The sequence below is a fragment of the Equus caballus genome, unplaced genomic scaffold (genome assembly GCF_041296265.1).
Source record: "Equus caballus isolate H_3958 breed thoroughbred unplaced genomic scaffold, TB-T2T haplotype1-0000016, whole genome shotgun sequence".
Taxonomy (NCBI): domain Eukaryota; kingdom Metazoa; phylum Chordata; class Mammalia; order Perissodactyla; family Equidae; genus Equus; species Equus caballus.
The window spans coordinates 10874377-10901440 of record NW_027222391.1 but is presented as its reverse complement, the minus strand read 5'-3'; the positions used below and the strand labels follow the sequence as shown (position 1 = coordinate 10901440).

General features: G+C 49.2%; 2 protein-coding genes across 44 annotated transcripts in view; one reads left to right on the top strand and one right to left on the bottom strand.

The window, feature by feature from the left end:
* Nucleotides 1-1245, top strand: part of LOC138922835 (odorant-binding protein 2b-like) — a 69370-nt gene extending 68125 nt beyond the window's left edge. For both annotated transcript variants that reach the window (XM_070259242.1, XM_070259241.1), the window contains exons 3-5: nucleotides 207-308; nucleotides 622-648; nucleotides 1058-1245. In XM_070259242.1, coding sequence (XP_070115343.1) covers nucleotides 207-308; nucleotides 622-647 — 128 coding nt within the window. In that variant the 3' untranslated portion in view covers nucleotide 648; nucleotides 1058-1245. The remainder of the gene's footprint in view (nucleotides 1-206; nucleotides 309-621; nucleotides 649-1057) is intronic.
* The window catches only part of LOC138922834 (olfactory receptor 2AE1-like), a 142510-nt gene that overhangs the window by 57149 nt on the left and 58297 nt on the right, over nucleotides 1-27064 (bottom strand). For 20 of the 42 annotated variants that reach the window (XM_070259216.1, XM_070259204.1, XM_070259210.1 and 17 more), the window contains 4 exons: nucleotides 12909-12984; nucleotides 11001-12569; nucleotides 10690-10766; nucleotides 9251-10136 (listed from right to left, as the gene is read on the bottom strand). In XM_070259216.1, the coding sequence (XP_070115317.1) occupies nucleotides 9251-9308 (58 nt within the window). In that variant the 5' untranslated portion in view covers nucleotides 9309-10136; nucleotides 10690-10766; nucleotides 11001-12569; nucleotides 12909-12984. Of the gene's footprint in view, nucleotides 1-5866; nucleotides 6465-8971; nucleotides 10137-10689; nucleotides 10767-11000; nucleotides 12570-12908; nucleotides 12985-27064 lie in introns of those variants that run through there. The other 22 variants (XM_070259237.1, XM_070259236.1, XM_070259234.1 and 19 more) reach the window with 15 other exon arrangements.

Here is a 27064-nt window from a genome sequence, read left to right as displayed (position 1 = left end):
GTCTCCCTGGCTATCCTCCTTCACAGGAACCTCTCACCTGGGTGGTGGCCTGTCTCCTCTGGGCCTACTCTGTATCCACTTTCGGGGGAACCCTCCATCTCAGCCTCAGCCATTACAGGACAAAGCCCCCCAAGTGCTAGGAGGCACTGTCTCCTCTTGGGGTCTGCTTCCTGAACCTGAGGCTCACCTGGTCACCTCTCCTACAGGTAGAAATCCCGACATGAGCCTGGAAGCCCTGGAAGAATTTAAGAAATTCACAGAGCGCAAGGGATTGCCACAGGACATCATCATCATGCCTGTCCAGACGGGTAAGAGGACAACTCTGCCCAGGTTCCCTGTGTCCACTCTGCATGTCCCTTTGTCCCCTATGTCCCTCCCTGTGTCCCCAACAGATTCCTCGTGTCCCACTGTGCCCTTCAAGTCCCTCTGTGTCCCCCATGACCTTCCTCGCCCCTTCCCCTGCCCCCCGCCATGGGGGAGACATCAGCGCTGTGTTGTGTCACAGGGGCACAAGGGCCCCACTCCGGGTCTCTGCTATTGGTGTCAGAGCTGCAGCTTGATGGGGTCTGGGCCCTTGGCTAGGGTCTCTTCTCATTGCTGAATTTTCCTTGGTTTCTACAGAAAGCTGCATTCCTGAAAGTGACTAGGGTAAGTGACCCTTGAAGCAAACAAGAGTCCTGGGTTCAAAGGAACGTCAGGAGTCACCAAGGCACCCCCAAGGTGGAGACAAGAGGGACTCCATGTGAGCCAGGCAGAGCCTTGTCTGCTCTGAGATCCTTTCTGGGATTTGATCCTTACTTGGGATGTCTGTCCCCGAACATCATTCCTGGGACATTTAGGGACTCCTTTTTTTCTCTGTCTCTGTAACTTGGGACCAATGGGCCAGGGTCTGTCCTCCACCACACCCATGCACCTGGTGGAAGTGGGAGCCTGCCCTCCATGCAGCAGCCCTGAGAGCATTACATATGCCCCCAACACTGCCACCCCTGAGAACCCCACACCTGCCCCCCCTCCCCTCCCCTGTCCTGGACTCACTGACCCTCTCCCTTCTTTCTAGGGCAGGGGACATCAGCACCCCACAGCAGCCCCAGGGCAGCACCATCAAGACCCTCTGTCCTGCAGGCCATGGAAGGAGCCCCTGCCTCTAGAGCCTGACCTGCTCTGCCCCTCCAGTTACCTTGACTCCCCTTCCTCCCCCAGCCATGCATCCCCTCTCCTAGTTCCACATAAAGAGCTTCAGCAGTTCCTGGTGACTCTGCCTGTCTGTGGGGGTCCCTCGCGTGGGCTGGGAACTGGGAGGAAGTGGGCAAGCCAGAGAAGGCAGGACAGGAGGACCCATCTATGTCTGCATTCTCCTTGAAAGTTGGACCAATCCAATGGGCATTAAGGTCCAGGCCGAGGGATGGGTGCTACAGCTCTGACCAAGGGTCTAATGGGGGACAGGTCTGACACCCAAGAAGCTCAGGTTCTGGGTGGTCACGTGGTGGGGGAGAAGGGATGTGAAGATAACAGGGTCGGATACAGCCCAGAGGTGATGACATGTGTGCAGGTGGGGATCACCTGGCCCCCTGATTCCCAACTGCCTAGATGTGGTGACAGGAGTGCTGGGAGGCTGCCTTTGAGGGTGCAGGCAGGAGACCAGGCTTCCAAAGGCCATCAGGATGGGGACAGCAGGACCCTGGAATCCCAGCCTGGGTGGGACTCTGCTCCTGCCCCTTCCCCCTAGGCCTGGCTGGACACATGCACTGCCCCTGGGGAGGGAGCCACTTCAAGAGGGACCTTGTTCACAATTGTAATGTCATCACTATGGTTTCCCAAATCACCCTGGGGCTTTGCAGTGACAGCCAGCCAACTGAGGTCAGGGTCTCCTTGCTTGTGGTAGGAGAGGTGAATGCAGCCCAGCTTCCCTAGAGACAGGGGGGTGCCTGGAGCTCCCTTCTTGCAGGGTCAGTGCACCTTCCCAAGTCACAGGCCCAAGGTCCCCGGTGGGATGGCGAGCATCCCTGGGCCTCTCCTGAACACAGCAGGCCCCAGATGCAGACTTCTGGCACCCTGGTACTTGTAGGTTCCTTCCTTGACAACGAAATACTAGGTAGGGAGTCCCTGCATGGTGCAAGCCCCCCACAGGTTGAGGCGGTGCCCAGGGGGCCAGGCAATCACAGGTTACAACTGCCTTGGCTTTGTTTTTTCAGCTTCCATAAGGATGACAGTTCTTATACCACTGTCCCTGCAATGGCACGAGGCCATCAAGGCAGGAGCCTGGGAGGAGGGAGTCGGTGGAAGACTCTGTGCACGCAGGCCCGTGTCCTGGGATTCCAGGACCCTGTGCCATTTGTCCACCTGGTGCTGACCTGCCCCTAAGCAGCGGTGTCCCTCTGATGTGGCAGCCCCAGGGGTCTGTGCAGAGAAGGGGCTGTGAGATGGCCAGGGTCAGGGTTCAGGGTCCTCAAGGGTCGAGGGGTTAAGACTTGGGGTAGAGATGCTAAGACCTGACAGGTGACAATCCTCAGCAGAACTTCCCCAGGGCACATCCCTCCAGCTGGAGAACAAGTGGGCAGAGCTGAAGAATCCCTGTGCCCAGCCCATGGGCTCATACAGAGCCGATTTTCAGGGTCTGTCTTCCTAATTGGGGGGCAACAGAATTCCTACATGAAGTCTTTTCTTTGGTCTGGGAATCCAAGTCCAGTACCTGCCCCAGCACTGTCTGCACCACAACAGCCTTGGCCCTGCCTGCAGGCTGTCCAGGTGCCTGGTCTGTGCTGGGCAGTGGTTTTCAGTGGATTCCTGGACCCTGGAGGGCCTGGTGTCCGGGGAGGGCCTTCATGGGCAAGATGGGGCAGAACAAGTGGAATCTTAACCGAATCCTGCAAACCACACTTCCCATGGGACAGGACCCTGTATGGACCCCAGGAAGACCACAGACTTTCTCAGAGAGGCAGCTGGCATCCTGGCAACTCAAGTCCCTGCGGTCAAACCACCATGCTTTACTCCCCACGTGGACTTCATTCTGGGTGGAGCCCAAGGAGCATCCCTGAAATGAAACCACCCCAAACAGGTCCAGGTCTGAGGTCCTAGCTGTCGTGGCCTCAAAGCAATGGGTGGACAGACAGAACGAAGAGTAAGAAGCGGACCCCACATAGAGTTCATCGTTCCTACAGACAGGACCCTTCTATTTCTCCCTTTCTCCTCTGGCTTGTTTACCTGATTTCTTGCTCAGTTGGTTCCTCTGAGAATTGGCCACTGAGCCGGGTAAGAGAGCAAGAGGGGCCTTGGGGTTGATACCTGAGAAAGATCAGGAGGGAGGAAGCCAAATGAGGCAGGAGACTCTCCAAGGAGCCGAGCTGGCCCAGCGGGGAGTTGGGAGCCATGGCTGCCCATGGAGGAGCCTGCATGGTGGAAAGGCCAGCTCAGCACTCTCCTCCCCAAACTCCCAATGGGCTCGGTCCTGGGGTGCTGCCACTGGTGTCTTTAGCCAACTGTCATCCTTGCAGCTCACTGGCAGGCTCTCTCCTGCAGGGGCTCAGAGCGTCACCCTGCGTGGACACTATAGCCCACCTGTCATGTCCTGAGCGCATGTAAACACCTCTGCTCACCTTTAGGGAGCAGCTCCTCCAGGTCCTGGGAATCCTCCTTTCAAGAGGACACTCAGAAGAGAGAAAACAGCGGTCAAACCACAGCCCCTGACCCACTGTAGCTGGTCCTAGGGCCAGACTGACCCACACAGCCACCCTTCAGTAGTTGCTTCTCTATGCCACACACCCTGAGACCCCCTCCATCTCAGTGGGGCCCAGATGGATGACCCAGTTGTTCCTGTTTACTTGCTGGTTGGAGGGCAGCGTATGTCTACTCATGCTCACCACACATGGGAGCACCACGTCTGCACAGATGAGCACTCGACCCCTGACCTCTAGTTAAGAAGGGGTTGGGAAGAACCATCTAGAGCAGGAATCAGGCTGGTCTCCTCCCGAGGGACCCAGTTCAGGTCAGCTCTGCACTTAAAAGGCCCTGCTGTGCAACTCAGCAGAAGGAAATGACTCCCCACTGCCGAGGAGCTGCCTCTGTGGGGGCTCACTGACCTCAACTCACCCCTTCTAGGGTCAGCCTCGAGGGGACCCAGGCCACAGGTGGGGATTGCCTAGGCCACTTGGCCAGCTACCATCACTTACCACTGCACTTTCGCTCCACATCAAGTTCAGAAACTCCACACAACTCCTGCCATCTCCTTCTGAGAGGCACAACCTCACCCTCACCCCCGTCACTAATTCCAGAATATTTTCATCACCCCATAAAGATTCCTCAGGCTTTAGCAGTCACTTCTCATTCCTCCCTCTTCTGTGACCCCTGGCAATCACTAATCTACTTCCTATCTCCCTAGATTTGCCAACTCTGAACATTCTCATAAATGGAATCCTGCAATATGTGGCCTTTGGTGTCTGCCTTCTTCCACCCAGTATCACGTTTCCAAGGTCCATCCACGTTGCAGCTGTGTCAGAACTTCATTTGCTTTATGAGTGAATGAGATCCCATTGCTTGGATAGATCGCATTTGGTCATCCATTCTTCAGCTGGTGGACATCAGGGTTGTTTCCACCCTTTGACTACTGTGAATAGTCAAACCTGACCTTTGTCGGGACCACCATCAGCGGTGATGAACGTCCAGCAGAGGAGCAACATGGCCAGGGCTGGAGGGTTCTGGGGCCTGGTAAAGGTGGAATCATGAATCCTTTGGAGCAGGAACTGGGTACCTACCTGCACTTGGTTAGGGTCTCAGTCCTGTTATTCTGAGCCCCACATGGACCTGGGCCAGAGTTTTCTCTTGTGTCCTTGGTGACATCTCCCAGGCACAGCAGAGCATCTTCCTGCCCTCTAGTGGAGTGGGGACCTCAGTGAGGCCTTGGACAGGTTTCCATTCACCATAGGTCCCTCCACCCTTTTCAGCAAGAACTGTACCGGGTAGCAGTGGGAATGTTGTGGAGCCTTCTCCTTACCATACCCAGGCACACACACACACAGACACACTACAGACACACTTGCTGCACAATGTAAACACAGAGAGACACATACGCAATTGTGCACATGCACACACTCAGACAGATACACAGAGACTATTATGCACACAGAGAGACATATACACACATGTGCATGTGCACACGTGTGTACATGTCTACATACGGATATACATGTGCACAAATGAACATGTAAATTTGTGTACAAATGCATACACGAATGCACACATAGACAGACAGACACATATGCAGATACACATACATGCACACACACACTTAAGCACACATCCACAGGGACAAGATGATGCCATTTGCATTTGGTGGAAAGTTCTGGGAGCAAAATGGAGGAGGAATGAGGGACAGGGAAAGCAGAGGCCACTCAGGATATTTCAGTCAGAGATCTCATCCCAATACTTCCAAGTCTCGAGGTAGGAAAGGGGCAGCAGCAGCAGAGGGAGGAGGTGGACTGCGGGCATGCATCTGAGCAAGGCCCCAGGTGGTGTGGGGAACAGAAGTGAAGGGTACAGAGGGTCAGTGAGGTCTCCCAGGGTCTCACTGGGAGCAGTGATGAGAATACAGAACACAGGAGCCAGGGTACATTTGAGAGGAAGGAGATCAATTCCGCCTGCAGGGAGAAAGGCAACTGCAATGGGAGCCGTGGGCATCCTTGTGGGGATGTTTAGAGCGGGCTGGATGCTTTGCTTGGAGTTCAGGAGGTCTGGCGGGAAAGGGGAGGTGAGGGGACGTCAGCTCCAAGGTGGGATCTGTAGCCTGGACTGGACCAACTCTCCCAGGGATGCTCGAGGGACGGGGCTTGTCGAGGATCCCTGGGGCTCGTACAATAAAGGCCAAGGCGAGGTGGAGGATACACACAAGGAAGCCATTGTTTATCTTGCTAACTCTCAATGCAGATGTTTACTACTTCCCATTCTGATGACATTCTCCCTTCCAGATATGTTTTTTTCAGAAGGAATCAAACCCAAGAGTAATGATGGCTAATTACAAAAATTTAAGAACATCCATTCACAGGATCCAAACAATATAATCACCAACTACACGGCAAACTTGAAGGGCCTTTATGAAGGTCAGGGAGTGGCAGGATCCTGTCTCCAGGTCAGCCTAAGCCAGAGGATAAAAGGGCAGCTGGCAGGCCAGGTGAGCAGGGAACAGATATAGGGGCTCCCACTGGGCCATGCAGCCCTCCCTCCTGAAAGCATGGCTAAGTCTGCTCTCTGTGCTATGAGAAGAGGGGACCCAGTTTATTCCCACCCACACTGAAAAGGTGAGGTGAGAATATCAGTAGGGATGAGCAGTTGGCCTGTACAGGCCCCAGGTCAGCCACCTTCACTGGCTTAGAGTCTCAATTCTGTTATTCTGAGCATCAGGTGAGCTTGGGCCAGAGTTTCCTCTCGTGTCTTTGGTGATGTCTCCCGGGGAGAGCAGAGCATCTTCCTGACCACTGCCTGAGTGGGCAGTTCAGTGAGGCCTTGGACAGATTTTCATCCACCATAGGTCCCTGCCAACCCCTTACTTCTGGTGAAATTATGGGCAAGTCAGGTAGCCTTTCTAAGATGTAGTTTCTTCAGCAAAGTCATGGTTTGGAAGGAACTTTGCATATTTTAAGTCTACCTATTAATGTGAAGAATGTTGTCCCTATTATGTGTTTATATTTTGCAAGGTACTACACTGTGGTCAATATTAAAAGTCAAACACATTATTATCAAACATGTTATAAATTTCCAAAATCCATAGTGCTGTTGAAACAATATTTGAGGTCTGCAAATATCTAGATGACACCAAGTTCCCAGTCCCTACACGGGGACCATCACAGCCTCACCTCCCTGGGACCCCTCTGTGCCTCTTCTTGGTATTTTTGTGACCTGGACCGCCCTGACACTCGGCCTTGGGCTCCAGGCCTCCCTAACACCTCACCTCCCACTAAAGAGTCCAGCGTTTCTTCCCCCTCTCTGCCCATTTGTCTCCCCATGTCCACCTTTCCTCTCTGGGTGATTGTCAGCTTTCCAGCCTAACTCTTGTCCGCCTGGGCCTGAGGAGACAAGTGGTCCCCTCTCTTTGCCTTTTCTCTGGTATATGCCCATGTCTGGATCTTCCCTCTCCCTCACCCATGAAAGGATTGTTTCATTCAGTCCTGAGATTTAACCTCAGCCTCTCAAGGAACGTGAGCCGCAGAAGACACAGGGATGAGGCAGGAGCTGGTGCTGGGAAACCAGATCCTGGTGGGTGGCCATGTCCAAGATCTTGGGAATAGCATGAGTATGTGTGCTCATCATCGGAACAAAACTGCACTTGATTTCAGGGGACAGAGCTTGACAATGGTAATGGTTTAGAGGATCTGGAGCCCTCAATAGTGTCAGGGCAGAGGAAGGGCCGGCAACACAGTCATAATAATTTTTATCCTATGTTCCCAAATTACCTAGTAAATGGATAGAGAGATGGTGAATAAATGGATAGTGGGTGGGTGGGTGGATGAATGGATAGTGGATGGTTGATGGAAGGACTGAAGGATGGTGGGTGGATAGTAGGTGGATGGATTGATAGTAGGTAGTGAATGTATGGTGAAAGGATGGAAGGATGGTGGATGGATGGTGGGTGGATGGATGGATGGTGGTTAGGTGGGTGATGGATGGATAGTGGATAGATGAGTAGATGGATAGATAGATCAATGTATGGAAGGATGGATAGATGTTGCATGGATGGGGGATAAATGACAGGATTTTGAATGGATAGTGGGAGGAGGGATGGATGATGGCTGCCTGGCTGGATAGTGTATAGATGAGTAGACGACTGGATGGATGGATAGATGAGGGATGCATGGTGGATAAATAGGTGGATGGATGGATGGATGGATGAATGGATGAATGGCTAGATGGATGGAAGGATGATGGATGGATGGATAATGGATGGATGGTGAATGAATGGATGAACAGATGAGGGATAGATGAATGGATGAATAAATGGTGGATGGATGTCTTGCGGATGTGTGCACGATGGATGGTGGATGGATGGATGGATGGCTGGCTGGCTAGATGGATGGATGAATGAATACCTATGAGGCAACGATTGCCAAGGCACACTTGGACACTTCTAAGGTAAGTGAGTCTAATCCAATTGAGCATCACTGTGAGCTCTATGCACATCTGCTCCATCTACTGCTCTTCCTTTCTCGTCCCTTCCTTATTCTGGATTGGGGAGATGTCCAATTCTGACAAGGTTGTGGTCCTTTCACAGTTCTCCTCTCAATGAGCTCATCAACAGCCCCTCCCCTTCAGGATATTAGGGTCTTCGCAGTTTCTGTGGAAATCTCATCGGACATTTCCCACTAGTGTCAGCTTCCTCAGCTGACGCGATGGGACGGCAGACTCAAGTGGAGGGACAACTTGCTGTTTGCCTCTCGTATCTCCATCAACCATATGATCTCTTTCCTTGTTTCACCTGACTTCACAGCCCACTTTCCTGAGCTATGGACATCTGCTCTGATATTAGTCATTTTAAAGACATCTGGGCTCAGTCCCTTCAATCTTGTTACATTTTTCTCCATAAAGCCCTTATTACCGACATCTTTTTTCCCAAGCTTTCAGGAAAATGGTATACAAAGTGCTGAGCAGGAACCATTGATATCACCAGAGTAAAGTGATGCCATCCCTGCCACCCTTCGGCTTCAGAATGAACTTCAAGGTTTTTGGAATTCAGAACGCACAACATGGGGGTGTCCCTCCCTCTCGTCCCACCCCTGAGCTCCCCAATACCAATCCTGGGGTACTGGAAACAGGCCTCATCTCCTACCTGCACATTGGAGCCAGGCAGTGGCCTGCCATATAGGTCCTATGTCTTCTAATTATTAATGTGCTGGTGTTTCTAGGACACTTCACACGATAAAGATGGTGGTGGTGTTAATGAAAATAAGGGAGAGTCACCACCATGTACTAAGAACTAATTACAGTGTGGTTCCCTGGGTAATGCTTTACTTGCCTTCTCTCATTCACAACCCGCAAAAGCCCAGTGCTGTGGGTATTTGAGGAAGTGGAGGCTTCACAGTTCTCACATGAGCTGGAAGGTGAATAGACTGATAGGCACTGGGGATCTCTGAGCCCAGAGTGCGAGCTCTGGACTGGCTTCTGCTGAGACAAAGAACAGAGGCCTCTTGTCTACAAGACAGGTGGGCAAATGGGCCAGGGGCAGCCATTGTCATCCTCTTGTACCCAGTGGGGCCCCTGGTGGACTCACCTGGCAGCTCAACTCTGTAAGCGAGATGGGCAAGGAAGAGGTTTGGGGTATTCTCCATAGCACACCAACAGCCTCTCTAGGATCCTGTTGGGAACTGTCAGCAAGACAAGAATTATGTGTCCTTAGACTAGGCCTTATGGGGGAATTGTGAAAGTCACTTAGTGAGAGGCAAAATGCTCTGTTCCTCAGGGGGAAGTGGGGCTAGTCAGGGCATTGACTGTTCCGTTAGCTCATTCCATTCAGCCTACCACATGTGCTGGGTGTTGTTTACACCATCCTGGGCACTGAAGACAAGGTAAATAAGATGAGGTCCCCACTCAAACTTTCAAAGTCTTCTTGAGTGGCAGATGGGCAAGCTTTACCCAAGAGGAATGCCAGTCCTGAAGCCTGCAACCCACAGCCTCACTGTGCTTGAGATGGGAGGACTTCACCCAGGAGTGATCTCCTGGCTGAGGTTGGGGGAGGAGGAGTTTGCAAGATTCACTGGACAGTCTCCTGACCATCCATGCTATGCAGCCACATCAGCAATGCCTGGGGACATTTGTGAGGGAGGTCACGGAGGTTCACATGCTTCAGGAGATCATGGCAGTAGAGTGTGATGAGAGGTGATGACAGGGGCTATGGGATTGAAACTATCCTTTCATTTTTTTTCAGCAAAGATGCTGCAGAACCCCAGTTCAGTGTCCTTGGTGTATTGGGGTGGGACTGACAAGGCAGGGGCTGGGCTTAATGGATAAAATGGTGGCACAACCCTGGGTTGGAAGAGGCAGGATAGGCATTGAGAGAATGAGGAGCGTGCCCTTTGGTTGACAAGTCAGTATTCACACCCTGGAAACCTTGGGATGCTTCCAATGCCAGAACAGATCTCGAAGGCAGCTCCTGTTTTCTAGGAAGGCAAGTGGATGCAAACTGTTTATAATGCCCTTTGTGGAATCATTGCCTCAAAATTCAAAATCTGGTAGTGGTCACTGGCTCAATGCATGGATGGCCTTGGCCTCCAGGGGGCAGCACTTTTGCTGGAATGTGCCAGGTGACCACCCAGTCTGTGAATCTGGGTGAACCACCATGTGACAGACTCAGCTCCTACTGTACTGTGGAAACCTCAGATCTCTACTTGGGGAGACAGTTTTTCCTTCACTGCTCAGAGCTGTCAATCATCCTGGCTCCTCCCCACCCATAGCTCATGTTCTTTCCACACCCCATCCAAGGACCAACTTTCTCCAGTTTTCCAAAGCCCGGGCACGCCCTTCCGTGATCACCCCTCCACCTGTGAACCTGTCTCGCTGCAGCTGGCCTCGTGCCCAGGGACAGGACAATTGTGCTTCCCCGGCCTCACAGGATCCCCACCCTCAGGGGACACAAAAGTTGCTGGTACAGAGCCTGTCACCTCCTCTTATTTCATTCAGAGACCAGGTCAGGAAGTCTCAAGTTCAGGTCACCTGTTCCTAAGCTCCTGCAGCATTTGAGAGAACTCGTGAAAACAAGCCTCCGGCAGCCTTGACTGATGACAGCGATCCTGAGGCCAGCAAAGAGACGCAGGGTGGACAGCCTCCCTGCTGGCCACCAGCCGTCTCCACTCTGCACTGCTGGGGTCTGGGCCTGCATCCCTCCTGGCCACGCAACTCCCTGCATCGGGGTTTCCCCCACGTCTGCTCTTCCTCCTTCAGGCATTAGGACCTTCCCCAACCCCACAGGCCACAAGGAGTCCAACATGGCTCTAACCCATGTCACCTCCAGGGTGGCAACCCACCATCAACGTCTGGTTCATCCTGGAGAGAGACCATGGTATCGAGTGCTTCAGGGACAAGATGAATAATCAGGGCATGAAGATGATGAAGCTCTTGAGTGGGGCTCTCCACAGAGCAGGAGGCACCTTAGGGACAGTGGCATGGCCACAGAGAAGGGGCTGCCCACAAGGGCTGGCACCTCTGGCAGCTGTGCTCAGCCATTGGGCCAAACTGCATCCTATGCGCTGATCAGGGTCCCTGTGTGTGTGTGTGTTCATGTGTGTGTGTGTTCGGGTGTCTGTATAAGTCTTCACTGTCTGTCTCTTCACCATCACTGCGACTCGACCCTTCTTGGTCACTCTGCCATCCACCCAGATGATCCTTCTGACATCCTGGACCCTCAGGGCCCTGTCCACCCTCCTTCACTCAACCCCTGCCACCCACTACCCTGGCCTCACTCCACACATATAAACCTCTCCAGCATGACTGATAACCCATTTCAGGCCAACCCCTTCCAGTCGGCACCCAGTGGTGTCTTTGCAGCCCAGTCACTGTGGGCTCCCTCTCCTCACTCCTCCTCAGCCACTGGGTCTCCCCATCTGCAAACTTGGCTCCACGTTCACTCTCCTTCCCCTCCATCACGTCCTTTCTTCCTCTGCAGACACTGAGCTCCGGGACAGCCCCACGCTCCTGACCTGTAGCTCTGACCGACCCCTTCCACGGTCCTGGCCAGGTGAAATCCACCCTGGGAACCCAACTCTCTGCCTCCTCCGCATCTGCCCCCAGCCGGGAAAGGGGCAGAGGCTGGTGCAGTGAGGGCTGGTCCCACCTTCACATCACAACCACAGACTACAAGGGCCCTCAGTGCTGCCCACACCTCTCCCAGTGTCCCCAGAGGACCTCATTTCTCCCTGTTCTACATACATTTCACACATTCCTTCTCTCCTCACCATACACCCTGCCTCCCTGTGCAGGACAAATCTTCACCCCACACAAGACTCAGTGCCTGGATTGTGTGCACTATATGTGTACATGGCTTGGTGGGGCAGGATGTGGGTGTGACATACACATTGCCAGCTAGGAGGGGCCTGAGGTACAGCTTCTGAGACCCAGATTTCCCCAAGTAGAGGCCAAGCCCAGGAGGCTGGGAGAGACTGACATCCTAAGGGAGACAGAGTCCACACCAGGGGACTCTCCCTTCTCCAGGATGCACGTCTTGGGAAGGGGAATTCGTGCTCTAATGGTCCAGGCTGGGAAGACGGGGTTCCACTCAGGAGGGGCTAGGGGCTGATTCAGGGTGAGAGGGAGGAGAGTGGAGGCCCTTGGAGTCTGGGCACTGGCAGTCTGAGCCCCCTTCTCTTGATGCCCCCCCCCCCAGCAAGCCATCGAATGTGGGGATGTCCCTTAAGGACAGGCTGTGGCAGAGTGGACAGAGCACGCCTGAGCCCAGGGGGTTCCATCCTATCCCATCCACAGGGTGTGATTCTCTGCTCTCCAGGACACAGGGGGCTGCCTTTCATGTGGAGTCTTCAGATAAATGAACCACCTCAGGGTCCTCAGCCACGCAAGCAGCTCCTTGGCTCAGGCTACTTCTGTCCAAAATGGAAAAACGCACAATGAAGAATATAGAAACGACCTATAATCCCACCACCCATATCCAGCTCCCTTCACGCCCAGACCTGGTCCTTTGTGTTTGAATGGGGATCAAACCGGGAAATTTGTTTTTAAATTTTCGTGGCATTTCTATTGCCCTCCTGACTCTTCAATGTCCGAGCTGAAAGGACTAACCAATTAGAGATGACCTGGTTCAGTTCCCTTCCTGTGTTTACAGATGGGCAGGAACTGAGACAGGGAAGGATGGAGGGGCCCCAGGCCTTGGACCCTTCCTCCCGCACCTCAGCATCAGCTCTGCTCTGTCCCCTCAGGCTCACCTGGAGACTGTGTCTTGACTGGATCCCCCTCCTGCTCCTCCCTCTGCCACAGGACACCATCCACCAGCTCCCTCACCTAAAGAGATAAGAACAGCAAGAACAACTATAAAAGCCGTCATTCAAGGAGTTCTTGCCCTGTGCCAGCAAGGAGATAATTATCTCACTAAGTAAGAGGAACCAAAATTAACTCATTTTACAGATGAAGAAACCAAAGCCCACACGGTTAATCAATTGGCCAGGGTCTCTCTGACATAAGAAGAGGTTAAATCCAGGATATGAACCCACATCCATAATTCTGGAGTCTTGCACTAATAACTATGCCTTGGAACTAATCAGTAAAAAAGTCTATAATCATGTGACTGGATTTGCAATTTGGAGCATAGCATCCATACCAGAAAGTATGGAAATCGTACTTGCATAGCTCCATGAATTATCCAAGGGAACACACCCGGCAACCATACTCACAAGAAACAGAAGGTGACTAAGCCTCCAGTGGCCCCCTGGTACACCGATCCCAGGTCACTGCCCTCACTCGCCCAAGGGGAACCAATATTCTAACTTATGAATTTGCTTTCCTTGTCTTGGAACTGTGTTTAAACAAAATCATGCAGAGTTTCTTCTTCTATGTCTGACTTCTTTCATTATGCTTGTAAGATTCATAAATTTTCTTGAATGTGGCTGTGGTTGATTTTTATTTCTGTATACAATTCCATTTTAAAACATATAACCCATTTTATTTATCCATGCCACTGCTGATGAACATTGGGTTGTTTCCAATTTGAGGAGGTGGAAAAAACCAAAGTAGTATCTTTAAAAGTACACATTTTTGTAAGAAAGTGATTTATATATACTTTGTAAGTATGGTCATGCATCGCGTAATGACGGGGATACATTCTGAGAAATGTGTCGTAAGGCGATTTTGTCGTTGTGCAAACATCATAGAGTGCACTTACACAAACCTAGATGGAATAGCCCGCCGCACACCTCAGCTATACGGCACCAGCATCAGATACACGGTGGATCATTGACCGAAACGATGTTATATGGCACACGACTGTACTGAAAAATTTAGGGAAGAACATACGCTAAACTATTAGTAAGAGTTATCTTTGGGTGAGAGGACTTTTTTGTGCTGTCAGCATTTTCTCATTGTCTTCACTGAGTATGTATTGCTTAAATAATAACAATTTAAGTGAAATCCTACTGTGTCCCAGGTGCCCCAACAAGCGCAGGGCAGTTAGGAAGACTAGGACCCGACCAGGACCAAAATGCAGGACTTGATAGTGAGACTGGCATCCAGACCAACTCGTGTTAGGATCAGGGTGACCCGGGGCAAGTGACTTAACTTTCCCTACCTCAGTTTCCTCCTGTGTAAAATGGGGATAAGAACAGTCTCGCTCCTGTTATTATGGAAACATGTTTATGATTTATTGAGTAAAATAAAATTTAATGGGTGTAGAGTTTCACATCTAGAAGATGAAAAAGTTCTGGAGATCTATTTCACAACAATGTGAATATATTTTACTGAACTTCAAAATGCTTAAGACGGTACATTTTATAGCATGGTTTTTTTTTTAACACAATAGAAGAGAAACAAATTAAACTACTTTAAAAAAGCATCCTCTCTCTCATGGGGTGGTCACGAGGACTGTTTTTGGGGAGATAACGCATATAAAAGTTCCTGGCGGGCATGATGAGCATGCTTGTTATGCTCCTCTACTCCATGCCAGGTAACTCTGCAGCAGGAGTGCTGGTGTCAGAGCTTTGCAACGAGGCAGTAATGTTATCACTACAATTTTAGCCAAAGTTCTGTTCACGAAAACACTTTTCCAAAGGTAATTGTTAACCTCAGGGGGCAAAAAAAATTCTTCGCTAGGAACAAAAGGGTGGCCGTGATGTCACTGAATAAACCACTGTGTCTGCGAGCAGCCCCTCTCTGCACAGACACGGCACAACCGAGGCAGAGGGTCAGAAGCATCCCTAAGCAAGACGATGGAGAAGGGTTGCCTTCCATCCCTCACACTGCCTTCAAATAGCCTAGGTTGAAGGGATTTTTCTGATCCCCTTATTTTTAAAAAATACACAGCCCAGGGCAATTCTCATGCCTTGGCTGCCCCATGCAGAGAGGGGAGGCTGAGTCACTGGGTCTCAGAAGCTGCGGGCTCACAGCAGGGCTTGGAAAATCAGTATCTGTCTCTGAAGTGATCCGAAGTGCTGAGACCTTTACCCCAAACGGCAGTAGGCAGACATTAGCAACAGTCTTTCACAGCCTTCGAAGATGTGGGTTTCCTTCCCAAACAGCCTCGAAAGGCAGCAACGGGAGCTATCCTCTAAGATGCAGACATCTAGAATTCGGCTGCAGAAGTGCTTTCCAGAGAATCCCAGCTCTGTCTGCAGACAGGCACAAGAGACAGCTGGACTCTGGGTGACTGTGGATGGACCTACACCTGAGTATCTCCTCTCTCAGAGAAGAGCACAGCACTGTGGCTAACAGAACACCCTAAATGCTTATCTTCGAATCTAGGTCCCGTCACTAATGACCTGTGAACCTTTGGGTATCATTCTTCCCCACTCTGTGCCTCAGTTTCCACATAATATACAGCACCTCTTACTCAACAGGGCTTGCCCTGAGGATTAGCTCAGACAAAGGAGGGGCAGGGACGCATCGGGGTTTTCTTTTAGTCACATAAGCACTCAAAGGAAGTTAGCTACTCTTCCTAAGAATGCCTAACATGCAAAAGCACAATTACTGGAAAGTGAAAATCACAAAAATTAACTTCCTGCATAATCTACTGGTTTTTAAATTTTGCCTTTTCCTGAAATAAAAGAGAATTTTGAGGAAGTCTTCAGACTCATCAAATCAGTCACAAGAAATCTGGATGAGCACTCTCTTTCTGAAAACCAGCGTTCAAATACATGGGCCCAACAGAGACTGGAGGACCAGCAATAAGTGGTATTGTGTTACTCCTCCTCGTTCCTCCAGCTCCTTCACCTCCACCCGGCAAACCCTTAAAGGGAAAGGTCTGTGGTCTTCTTCTCAGGGGAATGAGGAAAGAGCCAGACTCCTCCTCCACAGCCAGGACAGGGGCGGGACCAGGGGGATCCTGTCAGGGAAGGCTGGAGCCATAGAAAGTTCAAGAACCATACCGGAAAGTGACCTGGACCTGACAACTGACCCTGGGGCTTCACAAGCCCAAGGTCCACGAGTTCCCAAGGCTTCCCTAGAGAGAGCACCTTCAAGAGACACCTTTAACACAATACACACGCACACACACAAACGCACACACAGAGGAAGACAACGTCATTGTGTGCTAATGAGAAACCCAAAAAGTACACGAAGTATTTTTAAATACAACCTATTTTTAAACAAAACATCAAGACACTAGATTTAATAAAGGAATTTTTTTCTCCCAAAATGTGGATTTCTATAAAAACTCTTACAAAAGCATAAAAGACTGAATCACACTTAAATCTATATCGTAGGCCTTACCACAAATGAAAGGAGGAAAATGACACAGAAGCAGAATGTTCTAGAAATTCCGGGCAATCTAGTTGTTGTATTAAGACTGATGAAACACCAAATCATTTCTCCCTCTCCACTTGAAGTGAATCTGGGCAGGAAAATGAACGTACGAAACCATTTCACTTGCTATTTGAGGAATTCTCTTGTAAAATGTACAATCCCTTTACATTTTCCCAGGCAGCTGCTAGGGGTTGCTAAGGAAGTGATGGAAATAGAAAATATTCTAAGTAAATAATTAGTGATTTCTGAGGGGCAGGTTCTTTAGATATTTTTCTCAGAATTGAACAGCTCTTAGGCACAGAGACTAGACAAGTTTCCTTTCTTGCTTTCCCTCTCTCTCTCTCCCCTTTCTTTCCTTCCTTTCTTTCTGTGTTAAAGAAGAGATGCAGAGTCTCCAAGCAGTGAGCTGGCAGAGGGAGATCTGGAGCCATTCTACTTGTGCCCACCTCAGGAGAGCCACAGAAGAGGATCCGGGTCCCCCATCTCCACGCAAGCCAGCATAACTCTCGGGATGTCTGTTTTATTCATTGGTACTTCGGTGAAAGATGACGTTTGAACAGTAGAGTCTCAAAACAGACATCTGTTGTTTTGGCACCAGCGTGCATTTCCCTTCTTTGATGACCGTCTGCTGGCTTTGCTTTGGGAAAATGCCCGCATTTCATCCTCTGTGCCCGCAGGGGAACTGACTCCCACCTCTGCTCCAGGGAGGCAGTGCCTCAAACCCCACACCCCCTCTGGCACCAAGAACTGCTTGCTGGATGTGCACGTGACCCCTAAGGAAGCAATGAGCTACCCTGAGGCGTTAGCAGAGACTTCTGGGACAAAGATGGTACACTTTTCCTACTCCATTTGGGGCAAGAAAATTGGGCTGGCACCCGCTTATGACCACAAGGGGACAGGTTTTAAGAAAGCAGCCAACCACCTCAGAGGCAGCAGAATCCAGAAGTGGGAGATCCAGTGACACTGTTTAAGCCCTAATGAGGCCACCCCTTCCCAGGACTTCTCAGATACATAAGCCATTAAATTCTTTTTCTTTTTCTTTTCTTTGGTGAGGAAGATTGGCCTTGAGCTAACATCTGTTGCCAATCTCCCTCTTTTTACTGGAGGAAGACTGTCCCTGAGCTAACATCTATGGAATCTTCCTCTATTTTTTGTATGCAGACACGGCCACAGCGTGGCTTGATGACCAGTGTGTAGGTCCGCGCCTAGGATCCGAACCTACAAACCCCAGGCCACAGAAGTGGAGCACGCCAGCTTAACCACCACGCCACCAGGCCGACCCCTAAATTCTTTTTTGATTCATGCTTATTTCAGATTTCACCTGGAATTTCCGTGTGTTATAACCAGAAGAATCCTACCCAATAGATTTCTGCAGCTAAAGCTAAGTTTCAAAACACTGGGAAAGATTTTCTTTAAAAGTGCTCTAACATACCATGACTTGGGGCAATTTCTTCCTCCTGGAGGATGAGAGGTAAAGGGACTGAAAAGAGACACAAAGCCAAGAAAATCTAGGAGCATCAAGGCCAAGAGTTGAAGGTAAACCAAAACACTAGACTTTCAACCCAGCAATTCATAAGTGAATGAGAACCAGTCGGTACGGACAGAACAAACTCTCTGTTTCACGCTAAATAAGGAAATCAGCGGTTCTGGGTGAGGTCATGCGGTTTGTTGGTTGAACCTGTCATGCTATTCTCAGAATCTAAGTGGGTAGTTTACCTATTTAATATTGGGCATATATGTTATAATAATAATTTCTAATATTAAATGTCTTAACATATATTTATGGTAACGTGGTATGTTCATTGTCCATATTCAGACAGTAACAGGAATATTCTCTCTGTATCTGAACACAAATGAAAAACTAGCTAGAAAGTGGGTAGAGAACAAAAGATACTCAACTATACTTGAGTTTGCTTTAAACATTGCTTTTGGTGTTTGTTTATTATTTACTGAAAGTGAGCCTTTCCTAAAGCGTCTTATTTTCAGGGGCAAATGTGGAGGGTTAACCTAGCTTGGAAGGAGCAAGGAGCCACGCACATCCCACATCTCAGGAAAACGCCTCACTCCGGACTCAGCCTGTATCGCATCACCACCCCCTAGAGGCAGTCTACTTAAATAACAGGAACGGCTAAGAGTTACCTAAGCATCTTTTCAATTGACCACAGCAACATCGAGGTCATTTTGTGCCCCCAGATCAAAGCAAGATCTTCCGTCAAGAATGGGGGGATTAAGAACCAAGAAATTAAGACACCAGAACGTTGGGTTGGGGTAGTGTAACTGGGGAACGTAGGCAAATATTAATGGCAATATTGTGTTTACCAGCATTTTCCAATGAGTGGAGCTCTTTCTTAGCACCAAGAATGTACAAGGGGAGTCCAGACAGTACAAGAAAAAGCCATATTGAGGAGGGAGGGACAGCCCAGCAGAGGCTCGAATGAAGGAGGGATGCAAGCCAAGAAATTATCTAAGGAAAAAGCATTAAAGGCAGAGCGGGCAACAAGTGCAAAGGTCCTGAGGCAGGGCCATGTTTGGCTTCTCAGATACAGCAAGGAAGCTAATGCGGCTCAAGGAGAGGAGCACAGAGAAGATGACAAGTGAATGTGGCTGAAGAGGTTGGCAGGGTCAGATCCTGTAGGGCCTTGTAGATCATGGCCAGGACTTAGAAGTTTTCTCTAGGTTGACAACAAGCCATTGGAAAATTTAAATTAGGAGAGTGATGTGGCCTGCTTTATGTTCTAAAAGGATCACTTCCCCCAGCCACTGTGTGGAGAGCAGATTACAGAGGGCAAGAAAGTCAGCGGAACAAGAACAGAAGTCGGCTGCAGCAGCCTGGGCGAGGGATGAGGGGGTACCAAGGCAGGTGGTGCCAAATAAATAGATACACAGAGAAAGAGATATCTACTGATAGCTACCGACACACACATATACATAGACATGTATGGACATGCACGTCTATCTCCACCACAACAACACACTTATAGTATGATATAGTCTTTACAATGATTGAAGAAAAGTATTTTTCACATAAAAAATCAATATAGGCAAATACATCTATATGGAAAAAGAAAAAATAAAGAAACTTGCAGGAATAATACTCACGACTGAAGTTTAGAAGATACCAAACTCTTGATATCAAAATACACACTATCAGAGCTTTGGGTAAATTTTATGTGTGCTCCTAAAATATCCTGTGACCTCCTAAAATAGTTCTGTGTTCCAACTGCAAAAAATAATTAAAAAAATACCTCGTCAATTTATTTCACCCTGCCAATTGGATTGACTTCGGATAGAAGAGAATAATGAAATACAGTATGACCACATCCTTGCGTGAGTTACTGTAGCAGACAGCTGACTGTCCCCAGACTCGTTCTCTCCTCCTTCCTGGGCACACAGACACTCAGTAAGTTCCCCAGAGTCCTCTGCAGCTGGAGGTGGCCATGCAACGAAGTCTCCCCAGCAGAAGGAGAGCGGAAGTTATGAGCGTCACTACTGCCTCACCTGCTGAAGAGGAATCCGCTCCCGGCCTTCTGCCCTCGCTGCTTCACGGTGGCTGCAATGCAGACAGGGTGCAGTCCCAGCTCCCATCACGCAGCAGAGAAAACTCTCTAAGGCAGGGGTTCTCGATCAGAGGGAGTTTTGGACCCCAGGGGACATTTGGTAACGTCTGGAGACATTTTTGGTTACTAAAACTGGGGGAGGGCCTAACTACTAGTGTCTGGCAGGGTAGAGGCCAGAGAGGCTGCTAAACATCTTACAATGCACAGGACAGCCCCCCGCAACAAAGACTTTCCTGGCCCCAAGTGTCACTGATGCCGAAGTGGAACCACCTTGCCGTTAGGCCATTTTTCTCAAACTTCGTGCATAATAATTACCCAAGTATTGTCTTAAAACATAAATTCTGCTTCAGAAAGTCTGGGATGGGATCTGAGATTCTGCTTTTCTAACAAGTTCCCTGGGGGGCTCTGGACGGCAGAGCAACCAGATGGGAAGAACAGAACGTGGGTCTCTGAACGGTCTCCTGGAGCACAGCTGCCCCCGCAAGACTGGCTGGAGTGCTCATGCACGGCTGCTGTTCAAACACACACGCCTGCACTCACTGTGGTCAGCTTGGGTCTCTCAGAGTGGCTGGTCGCCACGCAGCCCTGACTGCTACAAACTGTGAATATCAACTTTCGTTGCGTAGTAGAAAAATCATCGTCTGTCTTACGGAAGCCACTGTGTTGGGGTCTCTTTGTTTTCACCCTAACTCGTACAGTTACCATCTGCAAATATTGGATGGGTACATCTTTTTTGCTGTTTGGCGAGAGAACTAAACAGCCCCAGAGGGGGTATTTTCCAGAAAGGGAGACGAAGCAAAGGGAAGAAATGGAATGAGATGGAGACCGCTCGAGCTATCTGAGTAGAGCGTACTGCTGCTGTAACAAATGACCATTCACCGATGGCTTAACTGTTCTGGACGCCAGAACCCTGACACGGGTCTCCACGGGCTAAAATCAAAGTGTCCACACGCTGCGTTCCTCTGGAGGCTCTAAGCAAGGATGGATTTCCTTCCCTGTTCCCTAGCTTCTAGAAGCTTCCTGAATTCCTTGGCTCATGACCCCTTCCTCTATCTTCGAAGCCAGCAACAGCAGGTTAAGCCCCTCTCATGCTGCCATCCCTCTGACTCTCGCTCCGTGCCTCCCTCTTCCACTTAAAAGGACCCCTGGGATCACACTGGGCCCATCCAGATAATCCAGGATTATCTCCCATCTCAAGGTTAGCTGTCTAGAAATCATAATTCCATGTGCAACCTTAATTCCCCTTTGCCACATAATCTAGCATATTCACAGTTTCCGGAAATTAGGACGTGGTTACGGGGGGGGGGCATTATTCTGCCTTCTATAGGTGAGAAAGTAGGTTAGTCAGGCAGCCAGAAGGTAAGAAGTTAATATGCCAACCTGGAAAAGAGACAGGGTGCAGAGAAAAATGAAATGATAGGTCATTTGAGAGTAAAATGGAAGAATCTCCTGGTCACTCCCCAAGTTCGGGAGCCGCAGCGCAATCCTAAGAAGCAAGTGTACCCCACCGCTCTGTACGTTTTCAGTACAAAAGAATGACGCATCAGTGGTCCTGAGCTGGGTGAAAGAGTGATGCAGACAGAGGTTCTCCAGAATTCCGGGATCTTTATGCAGTCTGCCCTAACGATGTTTGATATCCATAGTGTGTAATAGTTTCTGTAAATTAAACTTCTTAATCTAACTTTATGATAAGAATGCTCATCCTGTATTTCAGGTACTCCCTGGAGGGCAATATTCCAGAAAACCAGTTACCTGGGGGAATTCACGAAAACGTGCATGGATTAATAACAACTAACAGACGCAGACAAAGCAGATCCCAGCACAGCATCATCATTCTATCCTTGCAAAAGCACCATAGAATTATTAGAGGCTGGTACTCCCATTTGAGAGATAAGAAAACAAAAGCTCAAAGGCTGAACACTTATCTATGTGCACAAGGCAAGGTAGACACAGAACTCAGACTCAAAGCCTTAATTCTGATTTCAGGTTCAGCTTTTTCTTTCAAAACACAACATGGCTCCAAACAGTCCAACTGCCCTGTGACAGAGGCGCTCAGGCAGTTAGGCTCAAATACTTCCTCAGCTCCAGCGACACCCAACCCTCCAGCCCCCTGCAGAAGGCTCAGCCAGGAGGCACCAGGAAGGGTGCCCCTGTACCTACAGTGAGTGACATATCAAACACGGGCCTCAGCGTAATGTTTTGATTGTTAAATGCCAACTATGTAATTTCGATAACGCATTTAGAGAAACATAATCCACTCTTAGAGCATAACGGTCTATCGGGAGTAATTGAACTCTTCTAAAACTTCGGCAGCATCAGCAACAAAGGCCAGGAACCAAAAGCCACGTGTTACAGTGAAGACACCTGGCTTGTGCCAGCCTGCTGTGTGACGCTGGGACTCCTGCCCGCCCTTCCAGGTCACATTCACTTTCTGTGTAACACTGGGATAAGAAAGTCTCGACTTCACGAGGCTGCAGTGAGGAATAAAGGAGGTGATGTCCTGTGCGGTAGGCAGCTTGTGGGAGACTGCTGAGCCCACATGGTTTGTTTGAGTGGGTTTCTCTTTCTTGTACCCAAAATAGTCTTGCAAAAATAGGACGTGAAAGAGCTGACAACAATTCTTAGCCAGAGTTCCCAAGAAACGTTAGTGTCATTTCTTTTCAGAAGCCTGGAGTTTTGCAAGAAAAGTTAGCACACAACAGGCCCTCCTTCCATTCAATAATTCATTGATTCAGAATTAGTGATTAATAAACTACCATGACTGAGTGCCTGCTGGGTGCTAAGCACTGTTCTGGGCGCCGGCAAGGAACGAGATGGACAAGACCCCCACTCTCATGTAATCTGCCTTCTGGTGAGGAAGAAGTAACTAAGTAGCATGATTTTGGAAAGCAGTAAATGCTCTGAAGAAAATAAAACAGCGTCACAAGCTCAGACGTGGAAAAGGGTCTTTAAATTAGGTAACTGGGAGAGGTATTTTCCAGGAGCTGAAATTTGAGCCGACACCTGAAGGACAGATAAGGAGCCTAGGGTAGTTTAAGGATCTGGGACCGAGTATTTCAGGAGAAGGGAACAGTGGGAATGAGCCTGGTCCCAGAATGGAAGCCAGTGCCACAGTTTGCTGCTGGGTCCAGACCGCCTCAATTAGCCCATCTGGTAGGCAAGCAGTCCATCTGCATGCGGAAAATCACAAGCTCCTAGCAGGGAACGCCAGCAGTGATTATTCACTCCCGTGATGCTGGAAGACACCACCTCCAGTGGGAAAGAGATTTGAAACAAATAAAAGGAAATGCTGCATGTTTGTGACCAAACACCTGGGTCTGAATCTCAACTCCACATTTCGAGCAAGTTACTTGACCTCTCTGTGCCTCAGCTCCCTCGCCTGTAAAATCACAGCGCCTATCTCGCCAGGTCCTCTGAAGACTGAATGACTCCACTGCTTGGAGCAGAGCCTGGTGCACACACAGGAATACAATGTGTGTCTATCACCATGCTGTCACCACCACCACCACCATTATTCTTTCCCATCCACACCGTCATCTCCCTGTCCCATTGAGAATAACCATCACTTGTCCCTGACTGGACTTTTGCTTTGCAGCAACAGGAGTGCATGTAAATTTACTGATTTACACCAATTCAACTATTAATCCACATCTTGGCACAGTCCTACCACCCCTGAATTTGGGATAGAAAACAATCAGCACCCACCGCACTGTTTATGAATCTAAACAGTAACAGCTGTCTTACCATCTTCTCCGTAATGTGGAAAGTAAGGGAATTCTATAAATGAAGTACAACATTTTCGCCACGTTCATATAACCAATACTTTCAGACCACTCTCAAACACACCCTCAACTTAGCAGCAAAGAACTCTAATCAAAGGAGGAGGGAGGGGGGAGGGAGGAGGGAAGAGCCAGGGACAAGATGAGAGGGACGGAGGGAGGGAGGGGGGAGGGAGAAGGGAAGAGCCAGGGACAGGATGAGAGGGAGGGAGGGAGGGAGGGAGGAGGAAAGAGCCAGGGACAAGATGAGAGGGAGGGAGGGAGGAGGGAAGAGCCAGGGAGAGGATGAGAGGGAGGGAGGGAGGGAGGGAGGGAGGGGGGAGGGAGAAGGGAAGAGCCAGGGACAAGATGGGAGGGAGGGAGGGAGGAGGGAGGGAGAAGGGAAGAGCCAGGGACAAGATGAGAGGGAGGGAGGGAGGGGGAGGGGGGAGGGAGAAGGGAAGAGCCAGGGACAAGATGAGAGGGAGGGAGGGAGGGGGGAGGGGGGAGGGAAGAGCCAGGGACAGGATGGGAGGGAGGGAGGGAGGGAGGGAGGGGGGAGGGAAGAGCCAGGGACAAGATGAGAGGGAGGGAGGGAGGGAGGGAGGGAGGGGGGAGGGAAGAGCCAGGGACAAGATGAGAGGGAGGGAGGGGGGAGGGAAGAGCCAGGGACAAGATGAGAGGGAGGGAGGGGGGGGAGGGGGGAGGGAGAAGGGAAGAGCCAGGGACAAGATGAGAGGGAGGGAGGGAGGGGGGAGGGGGGAGGGAAGAGCCAGGGACAAGATGAGAGGGAGGGAGGGGGGAGGGAAGAGCCAGGGACAAGATGAGAGGGAGGGAGGGAGGGAGGGGGGAGGGAGGAGGGAAGAGCCAGGGACAAGATGAGAGGGAGGGAGGGAGGGGGGAGGGGGGAGGGAAGAGCCAGGGACAAGATGAGAGGGAGGGAGGGGGGAGGGAAGAGCCAGGGACAAGATGAGAGGGAGGGAGGGAGGGAGGGGGGAGGGAGGAGGGAAGAGCCAGGGACAGGATGAGAGGGAGGGAGGGAGGGAGGGAGGGGGGAGGGAGAAGGGAAGAGCCAGGGACAAGATGAGAGGGAGGGAGGGAGGAGGGGGGAGGGATGGAAAAAAGACATGCTAGCCAAGAGAAAGAGGTCACTTTCCATTTACTCCTCTTTCTTTGATGCCCCTCCATAAAGTACTAAAATTTGGTTCTTACAAGTCCCTTGCAACTTTTGCTAAATATATTTCAAGTTATTCTGTTTGGTTGGCTGGTTCTATAAATAGAATATTTTCTCTCATTATATTTCCAAAATGGTTCGGGTAGGCATATAGGAAAACTACAGATTTTGCATAGTAATTTCCTCATCAATGCCCTTAATGAACCCTATTATTGTTTCTAATAGATTCATGGGGGGATTGGTTATCTTAGATTTTCCAAAAGAAATGAAATTACTGGCAAATGCTGATAATTCTACCTCCCCCTTTCTTATTCTTTTTTGTATCTAACTGCATCATCTATTAATTACTGAGCAATGGTAAATAATAGTGATGATAATGGGCATTCTAGTCTTGCTCTGGATTTAATGGCAATGTTTCTAGTATTACACCATTAAAGATGATGCTGGCTTTGGGGAAGATCCCATTTTATTAGGAGGTGTTCTAAAAATTAGAGATAGATGCTAATTTAATCACATGCCTTTTAGCATCCATCAAATAAATCATAGAATTTTTCTCATTTACCCGTACTAAGAATAAGCCAAATTATTAGATTTCCTAAGATTGAACCATCCTTCCATTCCTGGAATAAACCCCACTGTGTCAGGACTTTTATTACTTTGTGAGGTAACCATTCACTTGTCCGTTTCTCCACTCTGCAGGCTCTTTCAGGTCACCGGCCATGACTGATTCATGTCTGCCCCAGCACAAAGTTGACAGTCAATACGTGGTTAATGAATAAATAAATGAATGAATAACTAAAATAACAAGTGCATGGAACCTCCCAATATTAACCCTTTGTCCCTCTTTCTGGGTTAAAATACTCAGAGAGATCATACACCTGTCCCAAGTAGATCTTTATAGGTTTAATAAACATGTGGCTAGACTGGTCCCCACTTCTAGCAACAGAACCCTTGAACACCTCATCTTCATGGGGAAACTATTCCCTATGGTCTCAGTGGGACTAGCCCTGGTTGCTTACTCCCCCCACCACTCCAGGCCAAAGGGGTGGCTACATCAGCCAGGCCCGATCAGGGTACTACACAACGACAGCTTTAGGAATGAGCACATGACCCAACCTGGACCACAGGCATCTCCAGGAATTTCTTGCAGAAGCTCTTAAGAAAAGTTTTTTCAAAATCACTTATCTACCCTAAGTTTCATGTAGCCTCATTATTAGTTATCTCAGTGATCAGACATCACAAATGTGAACTTACATTTATAAGTAAAGTACTTTGTTCAGTGTGCCCAGACATCTTTAGATCAGCAAAACTGTACTCATGAAAATATGGGTCTACGCTTCTCCTTTGGAGGCAATCCATCACGGAATCTTCTTGGCCTTCGGGAACTCAGCTTTGCTTGAATGTGTGGTCATTTCATATGGGCCTTTGTGTTGGAGCCGTCTGTGTTTTAATGGAGAAGTTATTTTCTTCTCTATGGTTTACTACTGCTTTTGGTTGAGGGTATTTTTACGTGAATAGAGCTAGCTGAAAATTTTCAAGAGACCAAGAAAAGAGACTATAAAATTTAGAAAATTTTATATTTCTGGAATTTGCAATAGCATTTACAATTCAACACAATGCAGAGGAAAACAATACACTAGAGACTTCCGTAATGGGGTTTAACAATTCTGTAATTTGGGGGAAAGCATAAACCTCTCAATTTAAAAAAAATGTATTACTTCCAAAAGAATTAAATAAACATATAATGTTTGTCTCGGGTTGCTGCTTACCATCTTGCCTAAAATGTAGTGAGATAATCTATCTGAGAATGAGGCAAGGTAGAGACAAACCCGGCAAAGAATGGAAAGAGACAGAGACCTTGTCAAATCACTCAAGCCCCTGGATTCAGCTTTTCCTGAAGCCACTTACCCCACAGACTTCCTAATTACATAAGCCAATAAAGCATCTTTTTTTTGTTTATAATAATTTAAGCTCAATTTCTATCATTCACAACCAAAAAAGTATTGCCTAATTGATGTGCTGCTTTGTTTCCCTGTAAATATGCTTTACACATTCTTAAATAAAGATTGAAAAAATAAAAAAGTAAAGGTAGGCAACCCTAACTAGTGAGTGTTAAGAAAAAAAAAAAATCAACCGCTTGCTTT